The sequence below is a fragment of the Opisthocomus hoazin genome, chromosome 4, assembly GCF_030867145.1.
Source record: "Opisthocomus hoazin isolate bOpiHoa1 chromosome 4, bOpiHoa1.hap1, whole genome shotgun sequence".
In the NCBI taxonomy this organism is placed as follows: Eukaryota; Metazoa; Chordata; class Aves; order Opisthocomiformes; family Opisthocomidae; genus Opisthocomus; species Opisthocomus hoazin.
The window spans coordinates 93738397-93752557 of record NC_134417.1 but is presented as its reverse complement, the minus strand read 5'-3'; the positions used below and the strand labels follow the sequence as shown (position 1 = coordinate 93752557).

General features: G+C 56.5%; 1 protein-coding gene across 3 annotated transcripts in view; it reads right to left on the bottom strand.

Annotated features, from left to right (window-relative positions):
* The window catches only part of KLHL18 (kelch like family member 18), a 36146-nt gene that overhangs the window by 9650 nt on the left and 12335 nt on the right, over positions 1 to 14161 (bottom strand). For all 3 annotated transcript variants that reach the window (XM_075419967.1, XM_075419968.1, XM_075419969.1), the window contains exons 2-6: positions 7706 to 7836; positions 7392 to 7532; positions 4516 to 4714; positions 1123 to 1283; positions 694 to 830 (exon numbers count right to left, since the gene is read on the bottom strand). In XM_075419967.1, coding sequence (XP_075276082.1) covers positions 694 to 830; positions 1123 to 1283; positions 4516 to 4714; positions 7392 to 7532; positions 7706 to 7836 — 769 coding nt within the window. The remainder of the gene's footprint in view (positions 1 to 693; positions 831 to 1122; positions 1284 to 4515; positions 4715 to 7391; positions 7533 to 7705; positions 7837 to 14161) is intronic.

The window sequence follows — 14161 nt, the reverse complement described above, 5'->3', positions numbered from 1 at the left end:
AGGGGCAACGGGCACAAACTGAAGCAGAGGAAGTTCCAGCTGAACCCGAGGAAGAACTTCTTCCCTCTGAGGGTGACGGAGCCCTGGCCCAGGCTGCCCAGAGGGGCTGGGGAGTCTCCTTCTCTGGAGATATTCCAGCCCCGCCTGGCCGCGGTGCTGTGCAGCCTGCTGTGGGTGACCCTGCTTGGGCAGGGGGTTGGGCTGGGGGGTCCCCAGAGGGCCCTTCCAACCCCTGCCATGCTGGGGTTCGGTGAGGTCCGAAGCCCACGAGGCCGTGCACCCGCTGATCAGACCCTGCACCCCAGGCTGCGCAGGCCGTCTGAGGCTCCAGCACTTTCGTGAGCGCTCTGTCCCCTTTTTACGCCACGGCTCATGCAAGCCCATCGTGTCTGCACGTGTGATCCCACAACCCCAACGCCATAACCCAGACCCCTCCAAGTCCTGCTTGTTGCTACAGGCAAGGGCACCATCCCCAAAATGCCGATTCTTTAAGATATGTGAGAATAACTTTTCTCAATAGACTTGACCTAGACAGAATTTCTAGCTAGAAGACGTTAAACTACGGGCACAGCCACCTTGGAAGGGTCAAAGCACCGCACAGAGGAGGAGAAACCACTCAACACTTCACGAAGTTCGCGATCCCACCATCCCCCCCCAGCAAACGACGCTGCAGGGAGTGGATATGCAAGGTACCTGCCGAGTTGAGTCCTCCAACGGCGTAAATCAACCCCGCGATCGACGTACAGCACCGAGGACGGGTCTTGAACGCCGGGAGGTGCGGCCGGCGCTCTGGCATGAGGTGATAATCTTTTGCCTCATCAACTAGATCCCTGAAATCAAAGCCAAATAATGAAGGAGCTCGGTCGAGATGATGAAACCTGACTGTGGATTTAATCAACTGACTTCCCCCCCCAACCATGGCCAACCCTTCTAGAAGGCGACGTGGCCCTGCTGCCGGGTTACAACTGGGAAGGTGCTTGGGTTTTGGCTGTGGGAGGTGGTCTGCCCGCAGCAAGCGAGAATTTCAGTCTCTACGGCTGCTAAACCACCTTCCTGCTGCCTCCACCCCACTGAGGGCCACCATCCCCACGGTGATTCTCCAACCCCACGCCCAGGTCCCACCTGCATTTGTGGCAGCAGCGGACCAGGTCATCTTGTTGCACGCGGTCAGTGAGAAACTGAGGCCGACAAAGAGGAAGGCGGATTTTGGACAGGAGCTCGGGTAGGAACGACTCTCTCTGGTCTCGGTCGTATCGTATCCAGGCTAACGCAGCTTCAAACACCTGCCAGGAAAGAAGCATGGGAAGTTGGAGTTTTGGGGTTGGTTTTTAGAAAGTTCCTACTGCTGCCAGTTGTCCGATGGAAGAGAAACCACATATTGACAACGACGTTCCCCTGATCTCAGACGACATGGTTTCAGGAGGGGATGGTGATGCTCTACATACTGCGTGCAGTGATGGGCCCCTCAGTCCAAGCAGGACCTGGAGGGGCTGGAGCGTGTCCAGAGAAGGGCAGCGAGGCTGGGGAGGGGGCTGGAGAAGAAGTCTGCTGAGGAGCGGCTGAGGGAGCTGGGGCTGTTCCGTCTGGAGAAGAGGAGGCTGAGGGGAGACCTTCTCGCTCTCTGCAGCTCCCTGCCAGGAGGGTGCAGTGAGGGGGGGTTGGTCTCTGCTCCCCAGGAACCAGCGACAGGACGAGAGGCGATGGCCTCAAGCTGCGTCAGGGGAGGTTCAGCTTGGAGATTGGGGAAAATGTCTGTGCTGAGAGAGTGGTCAGGCCTTGGGCCAGGCTGCCCAGGGCAGTGGGGGAGTCCCCATCCCTGGAGGGGTTCAAACACCGTCTGGATGTGGCCCTTGGGGACAGTGGTGCTCTATGAAAATCAGAAGACAGTTCTGATGGAAGGGATCCATCCATTAACTTTGGATAACTACACAGCAGACGTCTAGAGCTGAGCTGGTCCCTCCAGGCTCCCTAGGCAGACCTCTTCAGAGAACAGGTCACCTGTCCCGTTTTGGATGATCACAGAATCATAAAATGCTTTGGGTTGGAAGGGCCCTTTAGAGGCCACCCAGTCCAACCCCCTGCAGTGAGCAGGGACATCTTCAACTGGATCAGGCTGCTCCGAGCCCCATCCAGCCTGGCCTGGGATGTTTCCAGGGATGGGGCATCTCCCACCTTGCTGGGCAACCTGGGCCAGGGCCTCATCACCCTCCCAGGGAAGAATTTCTTCCTTCTACCGCATCTAAATCAGCTTGAAGCCATCCCCCCTTGTCCCATCACCCCCTGCCCTTGTCCCAGCCCCTCTCCAGCTCTCTCGCAGCCCCTCCAGGCCCTGGCAGCTGCTCTAAGGTCTCCCCGCAGCCTTCTCCTCCCCAGGCTGCCCAGCCCCAGCTCTCCCAGCCTTTCCTCCCAGCAGAGGGGTTCCAGCCCTCGCATCATTGCTGGGGCCTCCTCTGGCCCTGCTCCCACAGCTCCAGCTCTGTCCTGTGCTGAGGGCTCCAGAGCTGGACGCAGGACTCCCGGGGGGGTCTCAGCAGAGCGGGGCAGAGGGGCAGAATCCCCTCCCTCGCCCTGTGCCCACGCTGCTGGGGATGCAGCCCAGGGCATGGTTGGCCTGCTGGGCTGCCAGCGCACATTGGTGGCTCATGTCCAGCTCCTCACCCCCCCAGCACCCCCAAGTCCTTCTCCTCAGGGCTGCTCTCCATCCCTTCATCTCCAGCCTGTACTGATAGTGGGGGTTGTCCCGACCCACGTGCAGGACCTTGCACTTGGCCTGGTTGAACCTCATGAGGTTCCCACAGGCCCACCTCTCCAGCCTGTCCAGGTCCCTCTGGATGCCATCCCGTCCTTCTGGTGTGTCAGCTGCCCCACTCAGCTCGGTGTCCTCTGCAGACTTGCTGAGGGTGCGCTCGATCTCGCTGCCTAGGTCACTGATGAAACTGTCAAACAGCCCCGGTCCCAGTACGGACCCCTGAGGGACACCACTTGTCACCGGCGTCCATCTGGACATGATTCCAGACTACAGCCAGGGCCTGGTGACTATTTCAATGGGACAGACGTACTCCTTGGTTCACAGGACACTCACAGTTAAAGCCTGAGCTGGGTTGTCCTTCTACACTCCTGCACCTACAGCCAGATGACTACACCCAAGTCCCATCATTGTCACCCACGGCGGAGCTCCCACCGAGCACAGCAGCCACCCTGACCAGGGGTCATGCTCCAAGGCCAACACCGCACGCTGCAGCCTCATCTCCGCTCCCAGGTTCAGCTGAGGGAGATGACAAACGCGCAGCCGTCTCCCAGATGCTGCAGGAGAACCGGTCACTGTGGTCACGGCCACCACCTTGCAGGATAGCTGCTCTCTGAGCCAGATTACACACCGGTTTGGGTGGTCTTTTATAGCAACCTGTGGTGGGGGGGAAAACTCCAGCTGTACCACTGACCAGGACGAAATTATGAAGTCCTTCGGAGTCCAGAGTCTCACCCATCACCTCTCCTGAGGCTTTCAGTGCCAAAGCACTTCTGCAACAGGACCACGGTGAGCTTAAAGAACTTGTTTCCACTCTAGGAGGTGCTTTACGACCAGCAGACGGGCCGCACTGCGCTGAAATATTGTCCTTTCTGCAGAGGGGGCTGGCAGATGCCAGGGCAGCAGGAACGGTCACCGGGGACAGGCTCTCTGGACTCCAACCTGCCCCGCAAAGGATCCACTCGGAAAAAAAACCGGCAAGCGACAAATCTGCGGCACGATATGGCAACGTGGGTGGAAAGCGAAGCAGGTTCCGCTCCCTTCCCGTGCCAGGGGCATCTCGGGCCGCCTGACGAACGAAGCACTCTCTTACCCTACATGGAGATGGCTGTAGGTCTGCTTTTCGTTTGTCACCTCCTCAGAAAGAGCAGGGCAGATTTCCTGGCTTGAGGACAGGTTCTGCTTCTCCCGTGGGCTGTCAGCCCGGTCCTAAGGCTGCCCAGCCCTGCTTTCTGGTTTTTTTCCAGGACAAAGCCAGTCCAGAAGAGTCTCTTGATGGCAAATTCAGTGGAATGTAGATTATAAAATGCCACAACGCTCACAGCAACTTCTTTCCACCTCAGGAGCGCTCCTCTGGACTGGAACACGAGCTCCATGAGGAAGGGCTTCCTGCTGCTGCCTACACCCTCAGCCTCTCCTCCCCAGGACCAGCAGCTTGCTGAAAGCAAGGGACACAGCTGGAGGTCCTCAGGACCCACCAGGTTCCACCTGCACCACCGATGAATCAAAACACCTCAGAACAATGTTTTGCACGGTCTGAGGAACTCTACAAGGCGTTTCTCAGAGGAAGGTAACGTTGGTAGCACAGAGAAGCGGGGCTCAGGGAGTCATCATAGCTTTGTCCAGCAGCTCTCAGTGTCCCCACTGGGCCAGGACACCTCAGCTTCATTCAGACCAGGAACAGGGTCATATCCCACACCGCTCCCAAGCAACCAAAAACCCTCCAAAAGAAAAAACTACCTCTGCTGAGACCTACGCCAGGTACCCACCTGCTCTTCAGACTTCACGTTGAGCTCATCCCTAGAAACGAGCTCCAGGACGTCTTCGAACGGCAGCGCCAGGAACTCTTCGGACATGGACACCTCCACGAAGTGCTGATGAATGAAGCTGTTGGCCGCGTCGTAGAGCACCGCGCACATCATCGTCTCCGCAAACTGCCGCACCCCCAGGCAGTTTTTCGGGTGAAGCCTGGGAAAAGGAGAGCAGAAGTAACATCAGTTTAATGGAAGGCTAGAAGATGTTCAGCAATGCAACGCAAGCCTCAGAGGCCAGGTGACGCAGTGAAAGCCACAGCTGTGTCCTCTTCAGGGATGGCAGGTTCCAGCTTGCCGATCAACGTGCCCACACGGAGATCTGAAGGTGAATCCACAGCAGGGCTGGAGGATGGAAACCACAGCTTAAAACGCTCCCCTCGGAGCGGCTGAGGAGCCACCGGCCACACTCAGCTGGCTCTGCGCGAAGGCTGCGGGCCGGCAGGCGAGGGGAAGCGTGATGCTCTGCACCGTGATCCCCCCCCTCCCACACCTCGGGGTGCCTGGGTTAAGCATCTGGAACCTCCTTTTTATTTTTAACTCCAGAAATGGACAAAGCTGGATTCAAGCACACGGCAAATACCAACCGTCAGTCTCTCTTTTTGCCCTCACATCTTTTCTAAGTGCTACAGAACAGCACCCATTACAGACTCATAAAGCCATTTCCTGAGATTAAGGAGGCTTTACAGAACGTTGGGGTTTGGAAGGGACCTTTGTGGGTCACCCAGCCCAACCCCCTGCCCAAGCAGGGTCACCCACAGCAGGCTGCACAGCACCGCGGCCAGGCGGGGCTGGAATATCTCCAGAGAAGGAGACTCCCCAGCCCCTCTGGGCAGCCTGGGCCAGGGCTCTGTCACCCTCACAGGGAAGAAGTTCTTCCTCGGGTTCAGCTGGAGCTTCCTCTGCTTCAGTTTGTGCCCGTTGCCCCTTGTCCTGTCGCTGGGCACCACTGGAAAGAGTCTGGCCCCGTCCTCCTGATCCCCACCCTGCAGATATTTAGAGGCATTTCCAAGGTCCCCTCTCAGCCTTTTACTTCTCCAGGCTGAACAAGCCCAGCTCCCTCAGCCTCTCCTCCTAGGAGAGATGCTCCAGTCCCCTCCTCATCCTCAGAGCCCTGCGCTGGGCTCTCTCCAGTAGCTCCTCATCTTTCTTGAACTGGGGAGCCCAGAACTGGACACAGCACTGCAGATGGGGCCTCAGTGGGGCAGAGCAGAGGGGGAGGAGACCCTCCCTCGCCCTGCTGCCCACACTCCTCTGAATGCACCCCAGGAGACCATTGGCCTTCTGGGCAGCCAGGGCACGCTGCTGGCTCATGGTCACCCTGTCGTCCCCCAGCACTCCCAGTCCCTCTCCGCAGAGCTGCTCTCCAGCAGCTCAGCCCCAGCCTGTCCTGGTGCCTGGGGTTGTTCCTCCCCAGGCGCAGGACCCTGCCCTTGCCCTTGTTGAACCTCATCAGGTTCCTCTCTGCCCAACTCTCCAGCCTGTCCAGGTCTCGCTGGATGCCAGCACAGCCTTCTGTTCAATTCAGTTTCAATACACTGAACAGCCGCAGAGGAATCAAGCTGGGGAAGGGAGGGGGAAGGAACCACGCAGGGCTCCCCGGCACGATCGGCAGACGCGTGGGGTACGTTTCCACAGAACAGCCCAGCGTTCCCGTTTCCGGATCACGCTGCTGGAACAACCTCACAGCCAAACACCAGCGAGGGAACTGAAAAACCTGGGACCAATTTAAGGCTCTGCCATGGCTTCCCGTCCAGCTCCTCGACCGAGTCCCTTTGTTCCTCCCCTCTTACGCACGCAACGGCAGAGAGGGTAATTACTGCGAGGATGAGTTCGTTAGCGGTACAGGCAGTCACGCAGCACTGTGACGGCTGTGTCCAGTTCTGGGCTCCCCAGTTCAAGAAAGATGAGGAGCTACTGGAGAGAGCCCAGCGGAGGGCTACAAGGATGGTGAGGGGACTGGAGCATCTCCCCTACGAGGAGAGGTTGAGGGAGCTGGGCTTGTTCAGCCTGGAGACGAGAAGGCTGAGAGGGGACCTTATAAATGCCTACAAATATCTGCAGGGTGGGTGTCAGGAGGCCGGGGCCAAGCTCTTTTCAGTGGTGCCCAGCGACAGGACAAGGGGCAATGGGCACAAACTGAAGCTGAGGAAGTTCCATCTGAACATGAGGAAGAACTTCTTCCCTCTGAGGGTGACGGAGCACTGGAACAGGCTGCCCAGGGAGGTTGTGGAGTCTCCTTCTCTGGAGATATTCAAGACCCACCTGGACAAGATCCTGTGCAGCCTACTGTAGGTGACCCTGCTTCGGCAGGGGGGTTGGACTAGATGACCCACAGAGGTCCCTTCCAACCCCTACTATTCTGTGATTCTGTGATTCTGTGATTCTGTCTCTGCTCCCCAGGAACCAGCGACAGGACGAAAGGCAATGGCCTCAAGCTGCGTCAGGGGAGGTTCAGCTTGGAGATCGGGCAAAATGTCCGTGCTGAGAGAGTGGTCAGGCCTTGGGCCAGGCTGCCCAGGGCAGTGGGGGAGTCCCCATCCCTGGAGGGGTTCAAACACCGTCTGGATGTGGCACTTGGGGACACGGTTTATCAGACATGGGGGTGTTGGGGTGATGGTTGGACGTGCTGATCTTAGAGGTCTTTTCCAACCTTAATGATTCTGTGAAGCCAGGTAAGTTATGTTTTAGGCAATGAGAACGGCGAGTTTCGGGAGACCCAGACCTCCTTATCGCGCCGGCAGGAGACATCCCGCTCCCTCCCGAGCCAGGCACAGATGACCAAACCCTTGCTGCTGTTGGGGAGCAGCCAGCGCAGGCGAAAGACCCCTTACCTCTCTCTGAGGAAAGTGCAGCAAGCGTCTTTGATGTTCTGCAGCTGAAGGAAACTTGCCCCCATCAGCAGAGACTGGACGTTCTGCTGATCGATGGCCAGGTGACCGTTGTAGGCAAAGTTGATCAGAGCCTCAAGTGCACTGAACAAGGGGGAGAGAGGGCAGAATTTGTTAACAATTAACCTAGCACGGGACACTTCTACCAGAAAAACCTTTCCTAGCAGCATTCATGCAGAGGGTTGGCTTTCAGGCCATGGCCTCAGAGCACTCGCGGTCCCTCCGGATACCCTCGCTCGCGCGCCTCGGGACGTTACCTGGGATCCATCCCCTGCATGACGATCTCATCCTGCTTGCACTCCATCATGTCGTTGGTGAACATGGCGTGGAAGTACGGGATGGAAGCCGCCAGCACGATCCGGTGAGCGCTGAATTTATGGTCCCCTACCTAAAAGGAGAGGAAAGGGGAAGGAGAGCAGATCAGCCCCATCCACCACCAGCCACATGGTCCAGACGATTCCCTGCAGCACAGCTCCGCCAGCCCACCGGTAACCGAGGGCTGGAGTCGGACAATTCCCATCTCCAAACAGGGCAGAAGCCTCTCTCTTGCATTCAAACTTTTGAATCCAGTTTTCCAGCCTCATAAGCAGCCATGAGTGGTCAACGGGGCAAAGACAAAACAGTCTTACAGCCCAAGAGTGGGTGGTCTCCAGGTTGCTCTCAGAGGATGGCCAGGTCCCCAGAACCACGTGTTCACACGAACCATCTCGCTATCCAACCGCACGCACTGGTTTCAAGCCCGGACCTGCTTCCCCCAGCCGCCGGGCGTAGGAAATGCTCACCCATTTGTTCTGCTCACCCAAATGCTCTGCTTCGGCCAACACCCTGCCCTAATAGGGTGGAAAGCTGGGCAGAGAGGAACCTGATGAGGTTCAACAAAGCCAAATGCAGGGTCCTGCACCTGGGGAGGAACAACCTCATGCACCAGTACAGGCTTGGGACGGACCTGCTGGAGAGCAGCTCTGCGGAGAGGGACCTGGGTGTCCTGGTGGACAACAGGTTAACCATGAGCCAGCAGTGTGCCCTGGCTGCCAAGAAAGCCAATGGGATCCTGGGGTGCATCAAGAAGAGTGTGGCCAGCAGGACGAGGGAGGTTCTCCTTCCCCTCTACACTGCCCTGGTGAGGCCTCATCTAGAGTACTGTGTCCAGTGCTGGGCTCCCCAGTTCAAGAAAGATGAGGAGCTACTGGAGAGAGTCCAGCGCAGGGCTACGAGGATGAGGAAGGGACTGGAACATCTCCCCTACGAGGAGAGGCTGAGGGAACTGGGCTTGTTCAGCCTGAAGAAGAGAAGGCTGCGAGGGGACCTAATAAATGCTTATAAATATCTGCAGGGTGGGGGTCAGGAGGATGGGACCAAGCTCTTTTCAGTGGTGCCCAGTGACAGGACAAGGGGCAATGGGCACAAACTGAGGCACAGGAAGTTCCGTCTGAACCCGAGGAAGAACTTCTTCCCTCTGAGGGTGACGGGGCACTGGAACAGGCTGCCCAGAGGGGCTGTGGAGTCTCCTTCTCTGGAGATATTCAAGCCCCGCCTGGACAAGGTCCTGTGCAGCCTGCTGTGGGTGACCCTGCTTCAGCAGGAGGGTTGGACTAGATGACCTACAGAGGTCCCTTCCAACCCCTACTATTCTGTGATTCTGTGATTCTCTCCTCAACCAGCCACCACGTCCCATCAGTTTACGCTCGGAGCCAGTCACCTTCACCATAACCCAGTCAAATCTCCACAGGTTCACCTTCACCAGCTCTGCTGTACCCGCTGACGTTTATATCCTCCGGAGAGCCCTCCTGAGCCACGGGGAGCGAGGCTTGGAAGAGGCTTCTCGCATCTCGGATTGCACTTCTCACGCCTCCAGATGCTACACAACTTTTCGTCCTCTTCTCAATCACACAGGTCTTTTCTCTGACTACTTCTCTTTGTTGGTTCAGAGCTTTTTTTTTCCCCCTAGTTTCCAGGCTAACCTGACTCACCCCAGTCTACGCCCATCTAAGCTTCTGCAGAATGTCCCTTTTTCCCCACTTAAGCAAGATTTTCCCATTCAAGGTTCATTTTACTAGGACAAGCAAGCTGGCACAGCAGGTCCTCTACTCTCCAGGTCATTAGAGAAACCCTTCTCGTCTCCTCTGCTGTCGTCAGACCCCACCTGGAGTCCTGCGTCCAGCTCTGGAGCCCCCAACATAAGGAGGACATGGAGGTGTTGGAGCGGGGCCAGAGGAGGGCCACGGAGATGATCCAAGAGCTGGAGCACCTCTCCTCCACGGACAGGCTGAGGGAGCTGGGGCTGTTCAGTCTGGAGAAGAGAAGGCTGCGGGGTGACCTTAGAGCAGCTGCCAGTGCCTGGAGGGGCTGACAAGAAGGATGGAGAGGGGCTTTTCACAAGGGGGTGCAGTGATGGGACAAGGGGGAACGGCTCTAAACTCAAAGAGGGCAGATTGAGATTAGATATGAGGAAGAAATTCTTCCCCATGAGGGTGGTGAGGCCCTGGCCCAGGCTGCCCAGAGAAGCTGTGGCTGCCCCCTCCCTGGCAGTGCTCAAGGCCAGGTTGGATGGAGCTCTGAGCACCCTGGGCTGGGGGAAGATGTCCCTGCTCATGTCAGGGGGTTTGGAACCAGATGATCTTTAAGGTCCCTTCCAACCCAAACCATTCTGTGATTCTAAAACTTCACTGCCCTTTCATGTGTAGGAAGCTTAAGAACAGAAAATGTAGTTTGCATTCGGGGCTTTCATGGTTCCCAGCAGTGCCTTGATGGGAGTTTAGAAAGTGAAGTTCCTGACACATGGGAAAAAAATAAAAAAGAGAGGAACTGGGCACCACACAAGATGCATAAGCAAGCGGGATTTTTTTTTTTTTTCCAAACAAAAGCATACTCAACTGCCACAAATGCTGTTACAAGATTATTATTTTTTTTAAACCAGCTTCACCGCGCAGCTGCTCGCTGTGTGCGAGACGACCGGGACTCACAAGCGTGCGGTCAGCTCACGGCGCCGTGTGCCTCGGGTGCAGGGGCAAGTCTGCGCTGCCCGAGCTTCCCAACGTAAAACTGTGCTGCCAACATCCAGTCAAACGGCTTCCAGGACTTGGCAATGGCAGGGCCACTTTGGGAGAGCCTTGTCTCTGTCCTGGTCAGCTTAGGGGTGTCTGCACCCCTGCCCGTGGTGTCCACCGTGCCTGCACAAACCCCGCTGTCCCAGATAGTGCAGAGTTCCCAATGCCCAGAGCAAAACCAGCGAGTGAAATCCCAGAATCCCAGCATGGCAGGGGCTGGAGGGGACCTCTGTGGGTCACCCAGCCCAACCCCCTGCCCAAGCAGGGTCACCCACAGCAGGCTACACAGGACCTTGTCCAGGAGGGGCTGGAATATCTCCAGAGAAGGAGACTCCACAACCTCCCTGGGCAGCCTGGGCCAGGGCTCCGTCACCCTCAGAGGGAAGAAGTTCTTCCTCAGGTTCAGACGGAACTTCCTGTGCCCCAGTTTTTGCCCGTTGCCCCTTGTCCTGTCGCTGGGCACCACTGCAAAGAGTCTGGCCCTGTCCTCCTGACCCCCACCCTTCAGATATTTAGAGGCATTTCCAAGGTCCCCTCTCAACCTTCTCTTCTCCAGGCTGAACAAGCCCAGCTCCCTCAGCCTCTCCTCCTAGGAGAGATGCTCCAGTCCCCTCCTCATCCTCGTAGCCCTGTGCTGGGCTCTCTCCAGTAGCTCCTCATCTTTCTTGAACTGGGGAGCCCAGCACTGGACACAGTACTCTAGATGAGGCCTCACTAGGGCAGTGTAGAGGGGAAGGAGAACCTCCCTCGTCCTGCTGCCCACACTCTTCTTGGTGCACCCCAGGATCCCATTGGCTTTCTTGGCACCCAGGGCACACTGCTGGCTCATGGTTAACCTATCGTCCCCCAGCACTCCCAGTCCCTCTCCGCAGAGCTGCTCTCCAGCAGGTCCATCCCAAGCCTGTACTGGTGCCTGGGGTTGTTCCTCCCCAGGTGCAGGACCCTGCATTCGCCTTTGTTGAACCTCATCAGGTTCCTCTCTGCTCAGCTTTCCAGCCTATCCAGGTCACGCTGAATGGCAGCACAGCCTGCTGGTTTATCTACCACACCTCCCAGTTTGGTGTCATGTTTGCGAGGTCCCCTCGCAGCCTTCTCTTCTCCAGGCTGAACAAGCCCAGCTCCCTCAGCCTCTCCTCCTAGGAGAGATGCTCCAGTCTCCTCCTCATCCTCGTAGCCCTGCGCTGGACTCTCTCCAGTAGCTCTTCATCTTTCTTGAAGTGGGGAGCCCAGCACTGGACACAGCACTGCAGATGGGGCCTCACTGGGGCAGAGCAGAGGGGGAGGATAATACTATGGGCTATTACAGCTCATGGATAAAAACCTCACATATCAACTTGCACGGTGACTTGTTAGCTCAAGACGGGTAAAGCCCAATATCGATCTGTTCTACTGACCCAGAACCACAAGTCAAACACCTCAAAGGCTTCAAGACCTCAGGCGGCTGCGCTACAACCACCAGCAAACGCTCTGCCGCTCTGCTCCCTTCTCTGCAAACTCCGTCACCGACGCGTCTCGTGCTTCACCTCCCGTGCCAGCATGGAGCAGAAGGAGATGAGCTCCCGAGATAGCTGAGCAGGAGCCAGACCACAGTGGAGAAGGATGCAGCAATAAGAGGGTTGGCTTGGCAGATGAGGGCTACGATGATGTTCCAGGAGAGAGAGGGAAGAACCAGAAAAGAATAAGGTAATGAAAGCTAGAGGATGGATATTTTATACTGGCGAGCTGGTGAGGAACCAGCATGGAAGTTAAGACAGCAGCTCTACCAGTGCCACAGCAGCAAGTTCTAGGCCACGGTACGGGCTCCCTCCATGTGCAAAACTCGGCAGCTTCCTCGCATGCACGCAGCGAGATGGGGCACCTCCAGCTAAAGGAGTCGAGGCTGCTCGGACTCGCCAAGGAGCCCGTGGTGGAAGAGGGGACCGAGCTCAAGGCCACGAGCCCCAGCCTTAGCAACCCGCGTTCGCAGAGCAGTGCTCCCCACGCTGACTTTACGCAGCCCCTTCTAAGCGAGCGCACACTCCAGCCCAGCCTCTCCAACACAAGAGGTTTAAAAATATTTTTAAATACACCGAGGTTAATGAAGGAAGCGATTCAAGAACCTTGAAGCCCCTGAGAGCTGAGAAAATCTCGCTGTTGTCCACGGCAGCGGGGTTTTCATTTCCTGGGCACGCGCGAGGACAATTTCGCTTCTCTCCGCGTGAGCTGGCGTCCCAGGCACTGCCGGCGAGGGAAGCACAAGAGGTACAGGGTTAAGATAAATGAATAAATAAGATAAATAAATAGATAAATAAGGAGGATTGGGTGCTGCAGCTCTCTGGGGCTTCACGCTGGGGAAAGGTTTACGCACGACCAGCCGCAGCCTGGCTGACCGCCGCCACTAACTCGCTGCTCCTCCTTGTCCGTGTTCCAGCCCCGAGGCTCAGAAACGCTGGACCTGCTCAGCAAGCTCCTTCCTAACCCCGTGGATGAAGCCACTCCACCAGCCGTGCCCCCAGCTCCCAACGAGGGATAAGCACCGGCAAAGCTAACGAAACGGGTCTCGTTATCGGCACACCTTAACGCCGTGCCTCTCGTGCGTCGCACGCGTCGCCCACCAGCCCGGGACGTCTCGCACAGAGCTGGCAGAAGCTGCAGGAGGACTCTGGCAGCTCGGCAGCAGGACCTGGCCTGTCCTCATCGCCTCCCCAGCTCCTCGCTGCCATGTGCAGAGCGAGGTCTAAGCGTTACCAGTGACGTTTCGGAGCTGGGGGACCGGCACTGCTGCTAAAGGGAGAGATCGATGCCCACAGGTGAAGCCCGCAGCGTGAGCGAGGTCTGTTCTTCGGCCAAAGGCACAGGGCTGATTAAAAACTCCAGGCCCTCCTCCTTCCTGCAAGATGCAATTCTTTAAAAATAATAAATAATAAAAAAAAATTAAAAAAATATAAAAAATTAATTTTTTTTAAAGATTTTTAACCAAAGGGCAGAGGACCGCAGGAGTCACCGACCAGGAGCTGGCCCGGAACACCCAGCTTCTGCAGGGAAACCCCTTCCCGGGTGTCTCCAACGTCCCAAAACACAGGAAAACTCCATTTTTACTTCCAGCATTTCCCTGGCTTGATACAACGTGAAAGAATGAGGCCTCGGATCTCTCGAATTCCGAAAGGCATCGCGGTGCCTGGAAGGGAGTCGGCCCCACTGCAATGCTGTGATTTCATCTCTCTCGTACGTAGGAGCCGTGTTCGGATGAGCGTTCCCATCCAGGGAGCGCAGAACGTGGCCGAGCAACCACTGAAGAATGCAAAAAAAACTTTGTAGTTGGATTGTGTTTCCACCCAAACGCAGTTTGCCAAAAGTCACAGCTATTCAAATGTCATTTCACCCCTTTTCTAAAATAAAGAGCAGTATTAAAACGGAACAGGCATTTACTAAATGATACAGCTGCTTCAAAAGCACGCAGTGATCCTCTAGTTACCACAAAAATTGATCTTATAACCAAATAAAATACCAATTTCAACCGCAAAGTAATATTTACTCAAAACAAACAAGCCTACAGTGTCACCCAACAAGGCGAAAAAGCTCTCTGCTTCGCAAAAAAAGCAACGCCAGCTTGGAATTATTTCTAAAATAGATTGAGTTTTAAAACAACGGATCTGCGTATCGGGCAGCCCCGGTTAAATTCACCGA